General features: G+C 39.8%; 1 protein-coding gene across 2 annotated transcripts in view; it reads left to right on the forward strand.

The window, feature by feature from the left end:
* The window catches only part of GADL1 (glutamate decarboxylase like 1), a 190,167-nt gene that overhangs the window by 94,325 nt on the left and 73,194 nt on the right, over window positions 1–22,648 (forward strand). For both annotated transcript variants that reach the window (XM_066244752.1, XM_066244754.1), the window contains exons 12-13: window positions 2,724–2,923; window positions 14,884–14,935. In XM_066244752.1, the coding sequence (XP_066100849.1) occupies window positions 2,724–2,923; window positions 14,884–14,935 (252 nt within the window). The remainder of the gene's footprint in view (window positions 1–2,723; window positions 2,924–14,883; window positions 14,936–22,648) is intronic.

Below are 22,648 nucleotides of genomic sequence, written 5' to 3' on the forward strand. Positions count from 1 at the left end.
CAGGACAATCACTCTTTCTGCTATATGTTTTCTTGGCTCTCCTCTTCTCCATTTGCCTATGATGATGCAATTTGTCTTCCGATAATGAATGGGCCTCTTCTCCCTCTCAGCCACTAGCATAAGTCACTGAAACTTGCCCAAGATATGTGTAAAGTTCATCTGCTTTGGAAATTTTTTTGAATCTTTCATGGTTGATGAAAGTTAATTTATAATCATGATGCAAGTATGAATGTGTGGGGGGGAGTTTGTCTTTAAAATATATGAGTTGGCCTTTTAATGTTATAATGCATGGTCAGGCTGCAGTTGCTATGGAAACAATAACCAAATTTCCTGACATTTGATGGTAGGGAGATGCAGTGATTGGAGTTGAGAGATTAGTGATAGAATTAAAGGATCTTAGAGAGTAAGGGGCCTTTTCTACCTTAATATTCGCATCAGAGCTATTAACTCTTCCCCAGTATCTATCAAAAATATCTGTCAAAGCCAAGTTGAAGGCTTATTAATATTCCTTTCATTATTATTTTATACTCAGTTTATCTTGGACAATGGATCAGTGGGATTTTGGAGTTCTTGATTATAGTTGGTATATAATTGTGTACATAGTGTAAAATCGTGCTTTATGATAATGAAACATAATTTATCCAGATTAGTGTCTACACAAGACAATATTGCTATTAAGCTAGCAAATACTTGCTTTCGTTTGGCATATTGAGATTGTATCCTTCACATTCAAGTTGGCCAGTCAAATGAATACATGTAATATAGTCTCTATTCAGGAGGGATCATTTTCCAGGACCTCTGTGGCCCCTAAGGAGCTTCTCTGGAGCTTTCTGCATAGCACTGGTAGTGTTTGCATTTTTAATGTTTGGAAGATGCACCAAATAAGAAGCACATGTATCTGTGTTTATTCTGTCATGCCACAATGGGAGAGAGTATGGAATATGGGGAGTGGCACAGTCACCCTAGTGGCTTCGTGATGGTCCTCTGTGCCCAATACACACTCAAGCTCTGCGGGATGTGGATGTAGATCAGAAATGATTCCTCCCTTCAAGAACCAGCATGGCCAGCCGAGGAGAGAATGCCTGCAGGCTGCTCATGGAGTAGGAGCAGTGCAGAACTAAAGCCAACATAATGCAGCCAAATAACAAAGGAGGAAGTGGGCCCAAGGGGATGGGCAGATCTAGCTAAAGAGGGAAGACTATGTTTGTTGTTTTTTGTTTTGTTTTGTTTTGTTTTCATTTTTCCAAAGCTGGAAACGGGGAGGCAGTCAGACAGACTCCCGCATGCGCCCGACCAGGATCCACCCAGCATGCGCACTTGGGGACGATGCTCTGCCCCTCCGGGGCGTCGCTCTGCCGCAACCAGAGCCACTCTAGTGCCTGAGGCAGAGGCCAAGGAGCCCTCCCCAGCGCCCGGGCCATCTTTGCTCCAATGGAGCCTTGGCTGCGGGAGGGGAAGAGAGAGACAGAGAGGAAGGAGAGGGGGAGGGGTGGAGAAGCAGATGGGCACTTCCATGTGCCCTGGCCGGGAATCAAACCCGGTCCCCCGCACGCCAGGCCAACGCTCTACCGCTGAGCCAACCGGCCAGGGCAATGTTTGTTGTTAGTAAACTTGAGAACTTAAAAATATATTGTATAGGCCCTGGCCAGTTGGCTCAGCGGTAGAGCATCGGCCTGGCATGCGCAATATATATATATTGTATATATTCTTTTGAATGTGACATATATTAAAATAGAGAAGAGGTCAAGCAAATGATATGAACAACGATACAGATAGGGCATGATCTAGTAGTTAAGGAACATTGAGTATTTTGGTTATGCTGTGAGGGTGGACAGACGGTTCTAGTAGGAAATCTCTAGGAATGAAGATGTTTAGGGAATTATGGGATCTGTGAAGGACAGGTTAGAAAATCTTGGATTTTGTAGATACCAAATGACATTAGGGGCACAGGGCTTGAATTCTAATAATTTGCCATCAAAATGAAGACTCTAGAATGGTACTAAACACAGTGAATTTTTGTCTACTGCTTGGCAAGAGGTAGCCCGGTGGGTATATGCAAATTGAGTTTCTTTGCTATTAAACCCAACGTGAAACCAACCCGAAAGGCCCTTTGGAATTGTAGCTGATATTCTGTGGTCATTAAAAGTTGTTGGCACTTGTTTAACTCTTCCTTTCATAGCTCTTTCCTCAAGTTTCTTTTTATCCCTCGGTTATTGTCACTTCTCACCTTTTCAATATAGATATGAGTTGAAAAGAAGAGGTTTTAAGAGCCTAGCTTTTTGCCTGTGACGTTGTATAAAGTATGCACAACATGTTAAGGATTTTCTTTCCCTTATGGAGCCTTCAGTGAGTTATAAACAGATTTGTTTTCATCTTGAGAAATTGGCCCGCCTCGATATCATACAGATGATGACATGGCTGTCTCAGAGCTCCTCGGAATAATCGTTCAGGATGGATTTAGCATTCCAAACTCTAAAGTGTGTTTTTTTTTATTGGGGGGGGAAACACAGTGGATAATCTGTGTCTCCAAGTAATACATACCTATTGCTTCTGATGTAAAGCAGTCATAGAATGAAACCGAATATCTCTGGCACAAAGTAGTGGAATATCATACAGGTTATGTTTGTGGGCATTTGTTTTCAAAATCAAGTGCATTTGAAGAAATGGACAATCTTTTGATCTTCCTTCTTCTTTCCCTCCCCCCCCCCCCACTACCCCAAAAGGATCTTCTGAAGAAATGCTACTCCGCCAAGGCGTCTTACCTCTTCCAGCAGGATAAATTCTATGATGTCAGCTATGACACCGGAGACAAGTCTATCCAATGCAGCAGGAGGCCAGATGCATTCAAGTTCTGGATGAGTTGGAAGGCCTTGGGCACATTAGGCCTCGAAGAAAGAGTTAATCGTGCTCTCGCGTTATCTAGGTACTCGTGTGTGTGTGTGTGTGTGTGTGTGTGTGTGTGGTATTTGTCTGTAATAGACTCACTGACAGTAACATTTTCAAGGTCTATACATGTTATTTCATTTGTTTATTTCTTCTTTTATTGGATAACTATTTTCCAGTATCTGCTATGTGTTAGGAATTGTGAACAAAGCAGTCCTACCCACTGCGCTCCAGAATTCTCACCTAGTAAGAAATAGATTCAAGTACCAAAGCAGACAAAATATAGGTGAGCATACCTTTTGGTGAGGGAAGGTAGATGGTGCTCCGAACCCCTCAGGAGTGTCCCAAACTATATGCATGAGAATCATTGGCAGAGGCTTCTTGTGGGAAGTGACATTCAACCAAGATGCAAAAAGAAGGGACAGAAGAATAGAGGGGCCATCAGGCCCGACACCAGATGTGAGAGAGAGAGAGGTCATGGTGACTTCAAGGCCCCCAACAGCAGGTCTTGAGACTTTGAGGCCGGTGTGAAGGCACAAAGGTAAAGGCAGTGTGGAAGCCCCATGGTTGCTTGTCTTGTAACATTAGAGAGAAAGTTTTTGAAACCACTTTCAAAGACATTAGAAAAGCTCTTGATATGTAAGAGCGGGACATTTGCCACCTACAAATCAAATCAAATATTTGAACATTTAAAATATTTAAAAATCGGGAAATTTGTTAATAATCTAGATTTTGGGGCTTCTATGGAAAGATGAGAATGCTCTCAATCCCACCTGGTGGTAAGCTGCTGAACGTGATGTCTGACTCTCCGGAGAACTATGGGTCCCTTCACTTCCTCCTGGTTTTGTTTTTTTTTTTTTTTTTTTTTTTTTTTTTTTTCCATTTTTCTGAAGCTGGAAACAGGGAGAGACAGTCAGACAGACTCCTGCATGCGCCCGACCGGATCCACCCGGCACGCCCACCAGGGGCGACGCTCTGCCCACCAGGGGGCGATGCTCTGCCCATCCTGGGCGTCGCCATGTTGCGACCAGAGCCACTCTAGCGCCTGGGGCAGAGGCCACAGAGCCATCCCCAGCGCCCGGGCCATCTTTGCTCCAATGGAGCCTTAGCTGCGGGAGGGGAAGAGAGAGACAGAAAGGGAAAGCGCAGCGGAGGGGTGGAGAAGCAAATGGGCGCTTCTCCTGTGTGCCCTGGCCGGGAATCGAACCCGGGTCCTCCGCACGCTAGGCCGACGCTCTACCGCTGAGCCAACCGGCCAGGGCTCCTCCTGGTTTTTATCTAGCCTATTTTACTCCAGCATAGAGGTGCTAGCTGGACCATTTATAAGCTACGTGACTTGGGCAAGTTTATTAACCTTTCTGTGCTTCAGTTTCATCCCAGTAATGTGGAGATAACAACTTCTAACTCAAATAATTGTTATGAGGACTAAATGAATTAATATTTGTAAATACTCAGTACAGCGCCTGGCACATGCTACCTGATGTATGAGTTTTAGTTACTATTTCTTTTACTTGCTTGGCCATGACAGGTATCAGAATTTGTGATCTCTGGCTTGGATAATCTCTTTCTTTACTCTCTGTTCACATTTCATTTGCAGAACCTGAAGTTTCTCCTTAGAGACTTTAAACAAGTTCTTCTCTCTATACTGGAGGTGGTATAGGTACTCTGAGCCTCACTGGTGCTAAAGACTGTCTGAAACCCAGTATCTTATAACAGCAATCTTTTATTCTAAGAGGTCTACACGTTGACAGGAGTGGCTCTACTCATACTGCGGTGGCTGTGGGGTCAAGGAGGAGGGACAGGGCTCTCCACAGGTCTTTCATCTTCCTTGGACCAGCAAGCTATCCAGAGCTTTTTCTTGTCATGGGGCTGACAGAAGCCCAATAAGGCAAGCCCATATTCACCTCCTGATTGTATCGAATCTATTAGCATTCCAATGGCCAAGCTCAAGGTCAAAAGGCTGGAAGTACACTCTGCCATTTCTCAGGAAGAACTGCAAAGTTACATGGCAAAGGGCTTGAATATAAGGAGAGGTAAAGAGACGGCTTTGGCCGTTTCAGAAGACTGTTAGAAGTTAACAATTCTGGTGATCATGGTTTAAGAAGTAGTTTGAAAATCTGTATGTATTGTATCAGTTAGAACTCTTTTGATGGTATGTGACAGAAGTTGTATAACTCAAGGTATTATAAGTAAACAGATAATTTATTTATCTCATGTTACTTATAAGCTAATGTGGTGATGAGCTCTGGAATGGCTTATTCTAGGGGCTTAAACCACATCACCAGGTTTCAGTTTCTCTCCATTTCTCAGGTCTTCTCTCCTTCATGTTGGGTTTATTCCTATTTAGGAAGGTAGCTGTCAGGAGTGTCAAATCTATATTCTCCCAAGCTCAAGTTCAAGGTCAAAAGGAGAGAGTTCTCCACTTTTAACAATCCTGAGGAAAATTTTAATTATTTCTATGTGAAGCAAGAATCCATCTCTGTGTCAGTTACTGTTGCCAGGGAAAGTTGATACTCTCATTGGTCATGCTGAGCCACATGCCCTCCGTTGGCACTAGGGAGACTTAATTTCTCCTATAGAATATATACTGAAACTAAGTGAGCAGTGTGCCTTTAGTAGAAGTAGAGCTAAAGTGCTGAGTGGTCGTGTGGCCCAGCTCTAGGCAATGGGACCTGAGGCAAAGTTTTTTGGAATATTCCAAGATTTTGCTCTAGTTTCTGAGAAACTCTAGTATCTTCTTTCTTTTGTATATCATTGGACGAGGATGTAGTGCTTGGAACTGTGGCAGCCATCTTGCCACCATGAGGAGAAGGTCAAGAACACTGCAGAGAAGCTGACCCAGAGCTTTGAAATTGTTGAGCCACTGATCTAACCCTACATCCAACAGCCAACTTCCAGATTTTCTGTTAAAGTATTAACAGTCCTTGTTTAAACAAGTTTTAGTCAGATATTCTGTTACTTATTACCCAAAGCATTCAAATTAACATATTGGGAAACCTCTTCTCAACAACCTCTTCCTTCTCCCTGCCTTAGCATAACTCAAACTTGGATGCTTACAAGGGCCAGGGCAGCAACACAGAAGGATGAATATTCTAGTTTAGGAAAAGCAAATTGTAGAATGAATCACTCTACACTTAGCTCCAACTAGTGGTGGTCATGGAGGAGTGCTAGCAGGGCATGGCCAGATGTTTGCATTTTTTAAGAGAAGTCAGAAAACCTTATTTTTTATGTGGAATTTCTTAATTTTATATGTGCATTTTAATTTTACATAAAGATTCTGTATGGACCAAGAAAAAATATTAGGGTAATAACTACTCAGTGTTGAAAAAAAAATTAAACTACTGTAAATATTCATAGTTGCTCATTAAATTAAAGGTCAGAAATCGCTGTTCACTTTTTTGTATTTTCTCATAGTATTTAAGTATGGAAGAATCTTTGCATTATTTTATCTAAGCTTCTAAGTAATGTAATAACAGATGTCTTTAAATAGGCTAGATATAAATATTTGATGATAGTATTTATTATAAAGTTAACATTCATCTCTAAGTGGAATTTAATTTATGTAAAGAAATATCACAGGAGGATAAATATTCATGTTTCAATTCAATTCAATAACACTTATTGTTTGTAAATTTTTGTCAAGTTGAATTGAATGGAATTAACATTTCAGTGAGCATTGCTGCAGACCCTGTGACCTGTATTTAACTATTTGGAAAATAATACCTCCTCTTTCATTTTGTTACTTAAAGTAGTTTATTGTTTTTCTTTAACTTTCCACATTCTTGATATCTAACATTGTATTCCTGGGATGAGCAAAAGTCATCCTATTTTTCTACGCCCAATACCATACAAAAGCTAAATCCTTTTATACATAACAATTGTAATGTATATACATTTATAAACTTGGGGAAAGTTTCTCTAGGATTAAGAATTCTATTAAGATAGCAACAACATAAGGTCTTTATTTCATGATTTTATTTGATTTTTTAAATTGGTGGATTGGTTTGTGGTTCTCCTTTATAGGAAAAATGAAACATTTTCTCAATTCTGGAAACTATTCTGTTTGTTTTAACCCATGTGTAGTGATCTACTAGTAAACTATCTCTCAGGTAAAAAACAAAACCCCCAAATTGGAGCATCTGCCAATTTCCATGGTGTAAATTCCTATCATGGAAAATTTCAAGCTATCAACAGTTGTGTTTTGCAAAATCCTGTAATAGTCAACAATTAGCTCTCACTAGCAAGTACAGTCTAGTTCTATAGAACACCATTGATTATGTGAACCAGCATAATCAGTTCAAACCACTGACTGGTGAGAGTTAAAATACCATTTCCCATCACACCCACTGACCACAGACCATTTGCTTTAGATTTTACACAATAAAAACAATTATCATTTGTGTTATAAGGTTCTACCTGGCATTATTTCTATAATATCTGACTAACACTTTAGTTTCCAAGATGTATAATATGCTACAATAGATAAGAGCTCTAGCAAAGTAAAGATGCAAATGAGGATCTTGTATTTGGGGTACACCTCTATTATCAGCAGCCTGGTGCAGTTAAGATACCTGTTTTTCCCCATGTATAGGACACTCCCATGTATAAGATGCACCTTAACTTTGGAGCCCGAAATTTGAAGAAAAAAAAAATACTTTACATAAAGTTATTGAACTCAAGTTTTAGTCATCATAAAATTTATACATCTTGGCCCTGGCCAGTTGGCTCAGCGGTAGACCGTTGGCCTGGCGTGCGGGGGACCCGGGTTTGATTCCCGGCCAGGGCACATAGGAGAAGCACCCATTTGCTTCTCCACCCCCCCTCCTTCCTCTCTCTCTCTTCCCCTCCCGCAGCCAAGGCTCCATTGGAGCAAAGATGGCCCGGGCGCTGCCACTGGAGCAAAGATGGCCCGGGCGCTGGGGGTGGCTCCTTGGCCTCTGCCCCAGGCACTAGAGTGGCTCTGGTCGTGGCAGAGCGACGCCCCAGAGGAGCAGAGCATCGCCCCCTGGTGGGCAGAGCGTCGCCCCTGGTGGGCGTGCCGGGTGGATCCCGGTTGGGCGCATGCGGGAGTCTGTCTGACTGTCTCTCCCCGTTTCCAGCTTCAGAAAAATACAAAAAAAAAAAAAAAAAATTTTATACATCTCCTCATCTGCGCAAAAAAGCGGGAAATGCAAGTAAAAAAGTCTACAACTACTGTATTAAGACCCTCCCAGTATTTTGATCCCCAGTTTTTTGCAAAAGGGTGCATCTTATACATGGGGAAATACGGTACCCCTTTCCCTAGGCCCAGGTCGGTTCTCCTAAATACAGGAGAAGCTGTGCAACACCTTTTCCTTGGCACACTGCAGAGAGAGTTGCACTGACCACACAGAGACAGTGTTTCCATGTTCCTGGATCAAAATGGAGCTTAGTTTTGAAATTTGCCTATTGACATTGAAATTTAAGAATCTGATTTTGGTGTTCCGACAGACTACCATCCCTCTGATCAGATAGTTTGCTCCCTCTTCCCCCAGGGGAAAAAGTAAGAACAGACATTTTCAAGAGAACAATGATTCCTGTTTTATGGGTTGTCAGAAATCCAGCAGGAAGGAAAAATGTATTGCCTGGAAGGTCTAGAAGGCTTTCCTGATTTCCATTTGACCCTTGTCATTCCAGGAGATGACAGCACATTTCTCAGAAGAAATATTAATGACAAGGCTTGCTTTCTCCTTGGGTTATTTGAAAATCAGTGACATTGGGAACCTTAAGCAACACACAATTAAAACCCAGAGAGGGGCTGAGGTCTGAAATCACTGTCTCCAGCACAAGGCAGGAGATTGTGCATCTCTGATTTCAGACTAAGAAAGTTGAAAACGTTTCACAATACCCAGGGCAACCTGAAAATGTTTCATACCCAGGGCACCCTGAAAACTTTTCACAATACCCAGGGCAACCTGAAAATGTTTCACAATACCCAGGGCACCCTGAAAAGTTTTCACAATACCCAGGGCGAGCTGTTGCCCAGGGTACCTTCTAGATCTAGAAGGTCTTTGTTATGCCACTCAGGTCAAATGGGTATTCACTAAGGGCTAAATGTTAAAACATATGCGTAAGTCTTTCCAAGCACAAGCAGCTCATGAACTCCTGTTCTGCTCCTTGTTAGGTCTCCAGTGTATCATTTATCTATCCCCCTGACACCGAATCTCTGTGATTTCTCCAGTGGAATTTATTTCGTTGACTTGCATGAATACTAAGGGATTTATTGTTGACCGTGTGGAAAAGGGGAGCACTTACACAATGGCACTTTGGTGCTAGTGTATTTCTCTAGGTGACAAGAGGAAGAGAGTCTATGAGGGGCCATTGCTTCTTTTTTTTTTATATTGGTAATTTTTTTAAAAAATCACAATTGCAGCAGAGTGTCGTATGTAGGTGTTTGTGATGAATCACACAAGCCACGCAGTATGTCTTAATATATGCAGAGCATACAGAAAGCAGATGGAAAATAACTCCCAGGAGTTCTGTGAGGCTCTTCGCCTCAGAAAAAAAAAAAAAATTGCAAATGAGGAGATGAGACCTGCAGAGAAACTTGGTCCAGAGGGTTCCAGGAAGACTGAGTGGCTGGTGAATTGAGAAAGAGACTGGAAAGGCTACTTCCAGAAAGGACAATTGTGAAATGCAGAAATATTAAACTCATTTAACAAACTAGAGAATTGAGGGCATCTCCTGTTAGAAGCACATTTTCAAGCAAATGTGCTTGAAAATAAACTTTCAAGGGGAAGTGTTTTAGAGCAAGATTGTCAGCAATGTATATTTCAAAATCAAGCCAGAGTCTTAATATAATGAGCTTTTTACCCAGTAGGTTTGGTGAAAACTCCTGCTGATGTATTTTTTTCTCTCTTCGCTCTTTTTTTTTTTTTTTTTTTTTTTGCTAAGCTAAGTGAGAAGGAAGGTGATGAGTTTTATGAAGCTACTGTTGCTTTTTTGAACCGATTTGCCTGGATGCTTTTTGGTAGAAGTGGTTTATAGTTCCTGCATTGTATCCCGAAAGTCAATGTGCATCTTTTTTATCCTGGATGGCATCAGATAAGAATAGTTTTTTAAAAAATGTATTCCATCTCCAGGCTGTTTCCATATATTGAAAAGTTGTGAAGAATAAATCATTCCTATGAATGTAAGCAGAAGTGACTCAAAACCTTATTTTGATTCCCTCCCAGAACTCGTTTTATTTAAGCATTTATTTTTTTTTTTTTAAAGGTACGGGGGTTCTGTAGAAGAGGCACTTCTTAAACAAGCATTTTGGAAACTGTGCTCTGTGGGATAACACACTTCCAGAACCTCGTATTAAATGTTCTTCCAAAAAAAAAAATGTTTTCTTGGTCATATATGCTTGGGAAATGCTAACTACTGTATTATTCCTCTCTTGGACATTCAGTGCTCATCAGCACAATCAAGGCTCTGAGGGGGGTTTGTAATGTAGCAACATTTTTAACTTTGCTTTAACCAGTATGCAGACACTGTTCATTGTGCACCCAACAACCTCTCTCCCCTTTTCCGCGCCAACAGAACCTTGATTTTGTTTGGGTAGTGGTATTCCAGCAGGAACATCGGTCCGAGCCAATCCCCAATTGCCAACAATTAGTTTCCGGATGGATATATGTATGACTCAGCTTCAGTCAATGAGATAGAGGAAGAACTCTGGGAAGGCATCTGGGGAAAATATTCCTTTTTTTTTTTTTTTTAATTTATTTGAGGAAAAGTGTCTTACCTAAATAGAGAAAATGTTCTTGTGCCAGCCCTTTCTCTCTCTTTCTGGGACCCTGTTGTATAAGGATGTGATGTGTGGAGCTTTGGCAGACCTCTCGTTGGACATGAGAGAAGTCACAAACTGAGCACTGGGCAGGCCAAAATGATAGGAAATGCCTAGTTGTTGATGGCAGTATTGAACTATCCAACCAGCTCAATATAAAATGTCCTTATACATTGAGCCAACTATATTTCTAATTGTAGACAACACCCATCTAACTGATATGGCCATCATTGTTTAAATTTATTGGCACCTTTTATGTGGGAAAACTATTAACATGATGTGTCATGGAGCATGGTTTGGGAACTCTGGAGTAAGCCTTCTATTCTCATCATAATGGCAACTCTTCACCAAAATCACCTCTATTCTCAACAGAGTGGAGTGTGCTACTGGGCTTTATAGGCTCTCAGAGTGACTGCAGTGGGGACATTGACCCTGATGCTTAGCAAAAAGCAAAGTTTTAGTCCTGGCCAGTTGGCTCAGTGGTAGAACATCGGCCTGATGTGTGGATGTCCCAGGTTCAATTTCCGGCCAGGGCACAGAGGAGAAGCACCCATCTGCTTATCCACCCCTCCCCCTCTCCTTTCTCTCTATTTCTATCTTCCCCTCCTACAGCGAAGGCTCCATTGGAGCAAAGTTGGCCTGGGTGCTGAATGGCTCCATGGCCTCCACCTCAGGTGCTAGAATGGCTCCGGTTGCAACGGAGCAATGCCCCAGATGGGCAGAGCATCACCCTCTAGTGAGCATGCTGGGTGGATCCTGGTTGGGCGCATGTGGCAATCTGTCTCTCTGCCTCCCCACTTCTCACTTCAGAAAAATACAAAAAAAAAAAAAAAGGCAGAGTTTTAACTGCAATGATTCAGCTCTGTTTTAGGATGCCCTTCTCCCAGGAGCAGCTTTAGCAAGTTTGACAGAAATAGTTTAAATTTAGACTATAAGTAATGTGTGTAAGTTTCATAGTCATAATCTGATAGGGAAGGGTTTTACCAATCTAGTTTCCCATCTTCATTACTTGCGTTAGGAAACTGAGTCAGGCTCGGGGAGGCTGAGAAATTTGCTTGGTTACGAAGTTCGTTAGCGACACAACTAGACTCTCCTGCAGTCATTCTGAGGATTTCTGGAGATGCACAGCTCTTTTACAGCCTTAGTGCATCCAGGATTAGGACAGACCTCCTCAGGATGAGGTCATGATGGCATCGACTTTTGAGTTAGCGATTGTCTATACATTTTTGTCCACAAAGATGAGAAAAAGTATGGTTCACCGGCTTTTCTTGTCTAAAGCTTGCATATGTCTGTTTTGTTTTGTGCTTTACATTTTATCTCTTATCAAGTACCTTTCCAAAATCCACACAAGCAACCATATCTATGAAACTTTGTGAAGACATACAGAGTTAATAATCTCTACCTCCCCTGTTGCATCCCATTTTTTAGGTTAATATTAACAATGTATTGTGTATCCTTCAGACAGACAGTAAGGGAGAAAGATGAGAAGCATCAATTCTTCATTGTGGCTCCTTAGTCTCCTTAGTTGTTCATTGATTGCTTTCTCATATGTGCCTTGACCGGAGGAGGGGAGGGGGCTACAGCAGAGCGAGTGACCCCTTGCTCAAGCCAGCAACCTTGGGCCAAGCCAGAGACCATGGGGGTCATGTCTATACCTCATGCTTAAGCCAGTGACCCCACACTCAAACTGGTGAGCCCCTGTTCAATGCAGATGAGCCTGCACTCAAGCCGGCAACCTCGGGGCTTCGAACCTGGGTCCTCCATGTCACAATTCAATGCTCTATCCACTGCAACACACCTGGTCAAGGCATAATCCATTTTTTAATAGTTGCATCATCTTACATCAATTTGCTGTGATACATTTTGTTTTACCATTTGCCCTTTTCTGAATATTAAACTTATTTCTAGTTATTTTGTATGGTCTATATACACACATAGACTTAGATACAACAATGTGTGTATACATATATATGTATGTGTGTGTGTATATATATATATATATATGCATTTTTAGTAGTGATGATTTTATCCCTGTTAGATCAGCATATCAAAAGTGGTTTGCTGCATAGAAGGTGACAGAGGACAATCTGACTTTGGGTGACGGGTATGCAACATAATTGAATGACAAGATAACCTGGACTTGTTATCTTTGAATATATGTATCCTGATTTATTGATGTCACCCCATTAAAAAAATAAAATTATTATAAAAAAAAGTGGTTTGCTGCATCAGAAGATATGACTATTATTAACTTTAACAGGTTTGTAGCAGCCTCTGTCACATTTTCATTAGCACTAGGCATTATCACTGTTAAAATTTGTTTTCAGTATCACATGGGCTACATGGTTCAGTATTGTTTTACTTTGCACTTCTTTGATCACCAGTGACCTAGAGCATCTTTTCTGATACTTATTAACCATTGGATTTGCTTTTAGCAAAAGTTAGGCAGTGTGCTAAAGTTCAAAACTTTATAGTTACATAACATCTCCTTAAAAAAATATTCAGGGAAAGGAATGTGTAAAGCAGCAAATACTTTGAGTGTGCACACATGTGTGTATATCTGATCACAACATTATTACTCAAAATAAGGGATCTGTATTATCTAGTTAATAATGATAGAATTTTATAAGATTTTGTAGAATTCAAAGATGACATAATTTATTTGCTAAATACTGATATTTAATCTTATGTGAAAAACTATTTAAACAAGTTTGGGGAAAAAGAACTGAGTCCTGGTAACTGATGTATTCCATATTCACATTCTAGAAAAGCCATTAACAACTAAACATAATGATAATAGCCACCACCATTTGACAGTTTGAGTACATCACAATTTTTTAATGTATGATTTAAAAAAATTTTTACAACAACCTTTTGAGACTATAAAAACAAATTTTGTTATTTCAGTTCTACAGGTAAGGAAATTGAGGGCCAGAAAGAACATTTTTTGTTGTTGTTGCCCTTAAATATTAATTAAATGTATGCAATTTAGGTACAGGATCATAGTTCACATAGCTGTACCATAATTCCATATGACTGGACCGTAGTTTTCAAAGCCAGTCTTCATTTCTGGGTGCAATTTCCCTTCCTTCCTTCCTTCCTTCCTTCCTTCCTTCCTTCCTTCCTTCCTTCCTTCCTTCCTTCCTGTTTTCTTCTTCTTTTATTTTTGCCATATAAAATCATAATAAATACCCTAGCAAGTACATTTTTTCAGCACTTTTGATCATTTCCTTACATTTGATCCCCAAATTTGAAACATTGTGTCAAGTGTGACAAACTTTCCAAGGCCCCTAACCACATCGCTAGTTTTCAAGGCCAACCATTTTAGAAAGCTTCTCTTTTTATAGAGACAATAATCAATCCTGGGGAGAGGTGTCAATGTTAATTTACTTTATATTCTCAATGTCATTTTAGTCTTTTCTAGATCATATTCCATATCTCATGTATCTGTGCCCTTTGCTTATGACATGATAATTCACTTTCCCCTGACATACAAAATGACTTCATTGACATTTTATTTATTTATTTTTAAATTTTTATTTATTCAGCGACAGAGGAAGGGAGAGAATGAGATCAGAACATTGAGCTGCTCCTGTATGTGCCCTGACCAGGGATTGAACCAGCAACCTTTGCGCTTTGGGATGATGCTCTACCCAGCTGAGCTATTCAGCAGGGTGACTTCATAGAGATTTTATTAATGACTTCAAACTACTTATTTGAACATGACACCAATAATTATTTTTTCTTCCCTCTGTCCTGGCCTTGGAAAAGATGACGCTGAGCTCTCTTGATCTTGAATGAAATCACAAGCAGGACTACACACCAAAAACTCTTTTTTCTCCCCAAGCCAGCTAGGTAATTTAGGTACCTATGCTAAATGCCCAGCTAGAATGTGAATGTGAAGCCCACATGTTCAGTGATCTATACTCAATCCATTTTGTGTGGATTTCCCAGTGAGGTTAAAGCCTGATGCCAATAAGATAGACATCACCTCATCAAAAAAAAAAAAAATGTATCTTTTTACTCAGGCCTCATGGGATTGCAGTAGGTTCAGGATTATCTGTCAAAATCTATACCTATGTCTAAACTTGTACCCTCACTTATATCTAAGCTTTGTCTCTGCTGTCGAAATAACAATTTTGTCATATGTCAGTCATGTTCATGAAATTTTTAGATTTCAGATTATAAAGATAATCGTGACTTTTTTTTTTCAGGTACCTAGTAGAAGAAATCAAGAAAAGAGAAGGATTCAAGTTGCTGATGGAAGTAAGTACAGAATTGTGCTTGTGATTTTGTCAGTCAACGGTGAGGAAGGTGGTAATTTTCTAATCTGTTATGTTTCATTGGTTTTTGTGTTGCCAACTGAGAAACAAGTCATTAGCTTAATTCATAGAGTCCATTATGTTAATTTACTCTGTTAGTGAGTATTTTTCCTTTGTTGGATCCAGAGAACACACTTGCCTTTACATATCGAAAATTAAAGTGCTCGATAATAATTACCAAGGATAATTCTGAATAAATTATGTCTTCTATCTTGATATATAAATTGCATAATGATTGTACTGCAAACATTCAGCTGTGTTATAATGGTGCCTGCATGTGAAAAATCAATTAAGTGAATGTACAATAATGCATATAGATTTCTCTTTTTATAAAATAATGAAAGCATATTAGCTTTGGAGCAATGAAAAAAAGTAAGTCATTTTGTTGTTGGCTTATTTACTAGACATAAGAAATAGGTGGTTACAAAGATAGAGAATATTGTTTTTCTTTCCTCCAATATATGGTTAGAAAATATAAGAAATATTATTTAATTCTGATATTTAAGAAATATAAAGTTTGAAGTTCTCTTAGATCTTCTTACAGCATATACTCAATAGCAATTTTTAACCTAATGTAAAAAATCACCTAGAGATTGCGGACTAGGAAGCTATCTTGTATATAAGCAGTCAAGCTACTTTTTGGCATTCATTTATTTAGCAAACTTTATTGAACAATTAGTGTGTGCCAGGCACAGTCCTAGGCACTAGAGATACAAGGCAGGAATGTTCCCCGCTCTTCTGGTGCTTACATCCAAATAAAAAGTGACAGGCAATAAACAAGCAAATTAATATATAGGAAATATCAGCTGATGCGAAGTCTAAGGTAAACAAATGAATTCATTAGAGATAATCCAGTATACAAATGAATAATTTGACAGTTACAGATGTGATAAGTACTATAATGAAAATAAGTAAGGGAAATTCTAAAACAAGTTGTGAGTGTGTGTGTAGGGTGGCTTATTTGGTTTGGACAACCCAGGTCCTGCTCGCTGAAGTTATCTTTGAGCTGAGACGTGAGTGATGGTACACAGAGCGCTATGCAGTTGTCTGAAAGAAAGGCATTCTGGGTAAAATCAATAAACAATGGCAGAGGCTTAGAACTTAAACAATTTTCTATGTGTTTGAGGGGCCAAAAGAAGGTGTATTAAGCAAGGGGGTGGGGCAGGTGGCAGTGTTTGATGAAGTTGGACAGGTGGGCAGAGACCAGATCATTTGGAATCAGGTGGGTCATGGGAAGACCTTTAGCTTTTATTCCAAGTGTCACTGTTGGAGAAGTTTGGGGACACAAGAGTCTGACTTCCATTTAAAGAATCATGCTGGCCCTGGCCGGTTGGCTCAGCGGTAGAGCGTCGGCCTAGCATGCAGAGGACCCGGGTTCGATTCCCGGCCAGGGCACACAGGAGAAGCGCCCATTTGCTTCTCCACCCCTCCGCCGCGCTTTCCTCTCTGTCTCTCTCTTCCCCTCCCGCAGCCAAGGCTCCATTGGAGCAAAGATGGCCCGGGTGCTGGGGATGGCTCTGTGGCCTCTGCCTCAGGCGCTAGAGTGGCTCTGGTCGCAACATGGCAACGCCCAGGATGGGCAGAGCATCGCCCCCTGGTGGGCAGAGCGTCGCCCCTGGTGGGCGTGCCGGGTGGATCCGGTCGGGCGCATGCGGGAGTCTGTCTGACTGTCTCTCCCTGTTTCCAGCTTCAGAAAAATGAAAAAAAAAAAAGAAAAAAAAAAAGAATCATGCTGGATGTCTTGGGAAGAGAGGAATTGGGGGTGGGATGAAGGGAGGACAAAAAGAATAAATGAGACAAATTGGGAGACTGTTGCAATGGACAGATTTTCAGACAAGTTTTGGAAATCCCCGCTCCTGAGAATTCTAACTGTGGCTTTCACCACTATATACAAAGGATTTTAAAGTTCCTGGCAAATAAGGATATAAAGGAATTTGCAAAGATAGCAAAAGAATCCACATTTAAATGACTTTCTGGTAACACTTCAAAGAAATAAGAAGACAAATTTCGAATGTGGGCCATTCTACAGGATTTCTTTAACACGTCAGTGGCATAAAGAAAAATAAAGAAAGCGGTGATAACCACTTTAGGGTCAAAGAGACATAAGAAGCATAACAACCAACTGCGACTTATGAAGCTATTAGAATCAGAGTGTGAACAAACCAATTGTAAGAAATAGATTTTGAAACATGGAATTTCTGATATGAACTGGTTATTGAATAGTACCAGGGAATTATCAGTAGTTTTTCTCAAGCATGTTAATGGCATTATGATGATGTAAGAAAATGTCTGTACTTTTCAGAGATGCATACTTGAGCATGTAGCGGTAAAACAACTCTACAACTGCTTGACTTTGAGTCAACTTTCTTCTTTTCTTTATTTTTTCTTCTTTTACAAGTGAGAGGAGGGAAGATAGAGAGACAGAGTCCCACATGTGCCGTGACCAGGATCCACCTGGCAACCCCTGTCTGGGGCCGACACTCTGCCCATCTGGGGTTAGCCTCGCAACAGAGCTATTTTTAACAACTAACACAGAGGCTCCACGGGCCATCCTCCGGGCCTGGGGCCAAGGCACTCAAACCAACTGAGCCAAGGCTGTGGGAGGAGAAGAGAGAGAGAGAGAGGGAAAAGGGAAAGGGATGGAGAAGCAGATGGTCCCTTCTCCTGTGTGCCCTGACTGGGAATCAAACCCAGTACATCCACACACCAGGCCAACACTCTACCACTGAGCCAACCGATCAAGGCTCAGATTCTCTTGAGTTTGAGTTGCCATCTTAATTTTCTTGAGTTTGAGTTGCAGTCTTTATTGTCTTGAGGTTGAATTGCCCTCTTCATTTATGTGGCTTAAGGAACTACAGTGCTTATGAAAAGTGCTGTATACCTCAGAATTACACAGCCTTTTGATAGAGCTAATAAAAAAAATGGTGAGAAATAAAAAGATGAATGGACTTAAATCTTATTTACATATTTTTCCTAAAGGCTTAAATATTGAGGGAGGAACCTCTTACCATCATCTGTAAGGAACTGCAAACATTCACATCGCTGTAATGAAAGTTGAGATGGGTTTTGATTAGTAGGTAGTCTTCCGCCCTGTGTATGTTATGTGTGGGAGGCAGGTGGCCCAAAGCAGTGAAGGTGGCTTTCTCAGTGGTGCTCCCGAATTAATATTACTTATAAGGATTTTTATAAATGATCTGCATTTGCCTCTTTTCTCTGTATTCCCTTTGGAGAAATAAAGTAAATTTAGAACTTGAATTTCGCCTCTAAATGTCAAGTTGATTAGCCTCTTTTTGTTAACAAATGCTTTCATTAAATTGATTAACTATAATCCTAATGCATACTTAAGAGAAGAGATACAAAGATTCATTTGGAACTCAGGTCTGAGCGACTATAACACTTCTAATTTAGGGGGGAAAAGTCTCTAATTATATATATAGTGGTCCCTGCTTATCCTTGGGGAATATACTCCAAAACTCCCACTTAATGCCTGAAATCATGGATAGAACTGAACCCTATATCTACTATGCTTTTTCTATGTATATCGTACATAGATATGATAAAGTTTAATTTATAAATTAGAAACAGTAAGAGATTACCAATAATAATACTAATACTAATAGAATAGAATAATTATAGCAATGTACTGTAATAAAATTATGTGCATGTGGCCTCTCTCAGCAAACCAGCACAAATTTCTTTTTCTTTCACAATTTCATAGATGGAAGATGCATTCTCAGCATAGATCTTGGCAACCTCAGCATACAATGTGTTTTCTTTCCTTAAGTGGAGAACTTTCACCTTTTCACTTAAGGGGAATACTTTACAGCTTCTCTTTAGCATATCTTAATTGCATCACTACTCTTACATTTTGGGGTCACTTTTAAGTAAAATGAGGGTTACTTGAACACAAGCACTGAGATAGCATGCCAATAGAGCTGATAACTGAGATGGTTACTAAGTGACTAAGGAGCCGATGGTGTGTTCAGTGTGCAAACACTGAACAAAGGGATGATTCACGTCCTGGGAAGGCCTGAGCCAGGTGGCATGAGATTTCATCATGCTACTCAGAATGGCTGCAATCCAATCTTATTGCTTATTTCTGAAATTTCTCATTTAGTATTTTTGGACCATAGTTGACTGCAAGTATCTGAAACCACTGAAAGCGAAAGTGTGGGTAAGGGAGGACTACTGCATATATTTTCACTGTGCAGCAGATAAGCAGCGACAGTGTCAAGTAGAACATCGAAAACAGTAAATGAACACAACAAAACAATGTCCGGTACTTGAATATCTTTTCCAGAAAAGAGCAAAAATAACGCAAATCTTAAAGATGATTGAAAGTTATTTCAAAAGAATTCTGCATTATTCATAGGCCCCTGAGGATCGTATTTCTATTTTCCTGTGTTGGATCTAAGATCTGTAATAGATGTTCTCCTAGAGGTACAGTCATTCTTATACTATCAGTCGCATATTTTATTTTGATCTCTTGGGAGAGTCCTAATTATTCAACTTTTTGCTTTTCTATTCCTGAGTTCTGCATTAGGCAGGTTATTTGGGTTCCATAGACTTTCTGAGTTACAATGGCTCTTCAAGGACATCTAGTTAGCTTTCTGCTCAAGCAGGAAACCTCTCTTGACTGTACCTTTTAATAAGAGGTCAACCTTTGTCTGAACACTTCCTGTATCAGAGAATTCACAGTTCATTCCTCTTCCAGGAAGCTTTAATTATTAATATTCTAATACTTATTGAATCCTACTACTAATATGTATCCAGCACATTGCAATTTATAGTTATCTTTTTATATAGTTTTATTCAATCACAACAACCTTGTAATTGCTAAATCTAATGCACAATCTTTAATTTTGTCATCTTGGACTTCTGCAGTATTTCATGCCATTATCCACTTCAACTTCTTGAAGTTCACTCCTGCCTTGGTGTATTTGACCTTCTCTTTCACTTTTTCTCTTTTTCATGTGAAGTTTTCTTTTCAGTCTGTATGTAAAGGTCTCTTCATCTGGGTACCCTAATGTTCTTCAATCCTTTATCTTTAGCTTTTTATTGTGTTCATATACTTTCCCTGAAATGTTTTATCCGTATCTAGAACTTTCTTATCAATAGCCTCAGGAATGTCATTATTCTTGACTTGTCCCCTAAACTCTAGTCCTGTGTATATAGATATGTCCTGGAATTTTTAATTAGACTCCCTTAGGTACCTCAAATTCAGCATTTCCAAATCTGAAGTATAGCCATTTTTCTTACCAAAATTCTACATTCTTCATTTGGTCATTAGAAATTTGAACATCCAAACAAAAATCTTGATATTGTCTTCACTATCTCCCTTCCCCTTTACTTGGGTATATCTTGAGTATCTTCACTCCTGAAGCCACTGTCCCCCATTACTCAGTAAAGTGAGCCCTGTCACCTAACTCATTTTCTACTTCCAGTTGTAGACACCTCAGGCCATCTCCACGCTGCAACCACACTGTGGCCTTTCTAAAATCAAATCTGGTCCCTAGATTGAAACTCTCCAGAGACTCTACATTGCCTCTAGGGTCAAGCTCAAACTCCCAAGCTTGGCATTTGAGGAAGCCCTTCATGAAATGAAAAGAACCCCATCTTTCCTTCAAACTTGACCTCTCTTCTGCACACCCTGTCCTCTATTTATTCCAAGTATTTGTGTCCTCCTAAATACACTGACTTCTATAAGTGTACTATTCCTTTTGACAGGAATATTTCTTGGATTACGGGATATTTCTTTTTGTGTAATGCTCATTCCTCTATAATTTAAGTGCCCGTATGTAGTGCCACCTCGTCTCTGTGTTTCTAGAGATAACACATATTTAAGTATAAGTTATGTTTCTCATCCCAACACCCATGCCAAATCTGGAACACAGAAAAAGTTGCTTATTAAATTCAACATTTTGGTTGCCCTTCCTTGAACATACTCTGATTTTTATAATGTTTCATTTCAAATACGGTATGTAGAAATTACAAAGTAATATGACTCACAGATTTTAGTGAGGCTGTTTATTCACTGGAAAAGGAGATCTCTTTCTACCAATATAGCCCCAAATAAGAGTCACAACACTATAGAGTCCCTGCTGTATGCCAGATACTATGCTATATACTGGTAATAAATGACCTCTTTATGCATCAAAACAACTCTGTGGAGCAAACAATATCATTCCCATTTTATAGATTAGCAAGTTGAAGCGGAGAGAGTTTGATATTTATTCAAGCAAAGACCAGGTGAATTTGGAATTTGAATTGACCTGGTCTTTGCTTGAATTTGGAATTTGAAACCCACGTCCATGTGACTCCGAAAGTCAGGCTTTTCATGCTAGTCAGTGCTGCCTTTGAGATTTTTCAGTACTCTAATCAGATATATAAAATTTATGAGTTTGAAGTCATTAAAATCCACTCTTTCTCCTTTCTTTATTCTCCATTAAATGATAAATTGTTTCCATCTATGTGCTAGATTATGCATTTATACATATAAAAATGCACAGTGCTAGTTTGTTTTTTATTACTGTGATTATGATCTAATGACATTATAAGCAAAGGAGATGAATTTATTTTAACATGACTCAGTTTTAGAGAATGCAAGCTACTACATGTTAGAGACCACTGACTTTTTCCCCAAGGGTGTCTCATAACATTTGTTCAAAGATCCTTGCTAGAATTGACATCAAAATACCTGTTCTATTTCTTGAAATATGTCTCTTTTTTTGAAAATCAGGATATCCGTCTTTTCTTTAGTGACACTTCTCTTCTTCTCTGAATTTTTAAAGATTATCACAATGCTTTTATTACTACAGGTTTTTTTTTGTACCCTCCACTGTCATCTGTTTGATCTAGACACTTGGGGTCCTTTTTATGCCTCCTCAATTTTATGGTGTTAGACAATATAGACTAATGTGTTCCTAAGACACCCAGAATACCAGGGTTCCATATGTGTAGGGAATTACGTGGCATGTGAATGATTCTACTCTGAAAATACTCCTAAGTATTTATCCTGAATCCTCTTAAAGAAAGTCACAATATATAATACAAGCTACAGAGATAAAGAGACAGAAATAACTGAAATATGCTATTTGTTAATCTTCAAAGGGATGTATTTTTCAACTCAACAATTTTGGGAGTGGCCACAGTAAAGACGTGTCCTCAAACGGAGCTTCAGATTTCCTCCTGTGAAATTAGGTGTCAAAAGGGCTCCACAAGTTTCCAACTGTCATAGCAGTGAAGCTGTACCATTCTAAAAGATTGTTTGGGCAAAAGGAGCCACAGTTATGGCGCTTCTAAAAATGATGTTGGGGGAAGCTGGCAGGGGACCACTTGCTGCTGGTCACCAATGCTGCTGAAGGAATCACAGATTGTGCAGGAGACCCTTGAAGCGAGCACCTCTTTCTGCTCAGTGTCCTTCCAGCACCCTCTGCTGATAAAGTCTAAGACTGGACCAGATGGCAGGGAAGAATATTTATGGAGTTCACCTTTATTATCACAGGATACAAAGAAGGGGTGAATTTGGAGCTAGAGGTAATACATTGAGCATTGAAATATATGCCATCTGGAAAAAAATCATTGTTGCTATAAAGACATGAATTCCTAGAATCTAGTGACAAATGATAACCATATTTTTCTTCTACTTTCTAATAAA

Source organism: Saccopteryx bilineata, chromosome 10 (genome assembly GCF_036850765.1).
Source record: "Saccopteryx bilineata isolate mSacBil1 chromosome 10, mSacBil1_pri_phased_curated, whole genome shotgun sequence".
Taxonomy (NCBI): Eukaryota; Metazoa; Chordata; class Mammalia; order Chiroptera; family Emballonuridae; genus Saccopteryx; species Saccopteryx bilineata.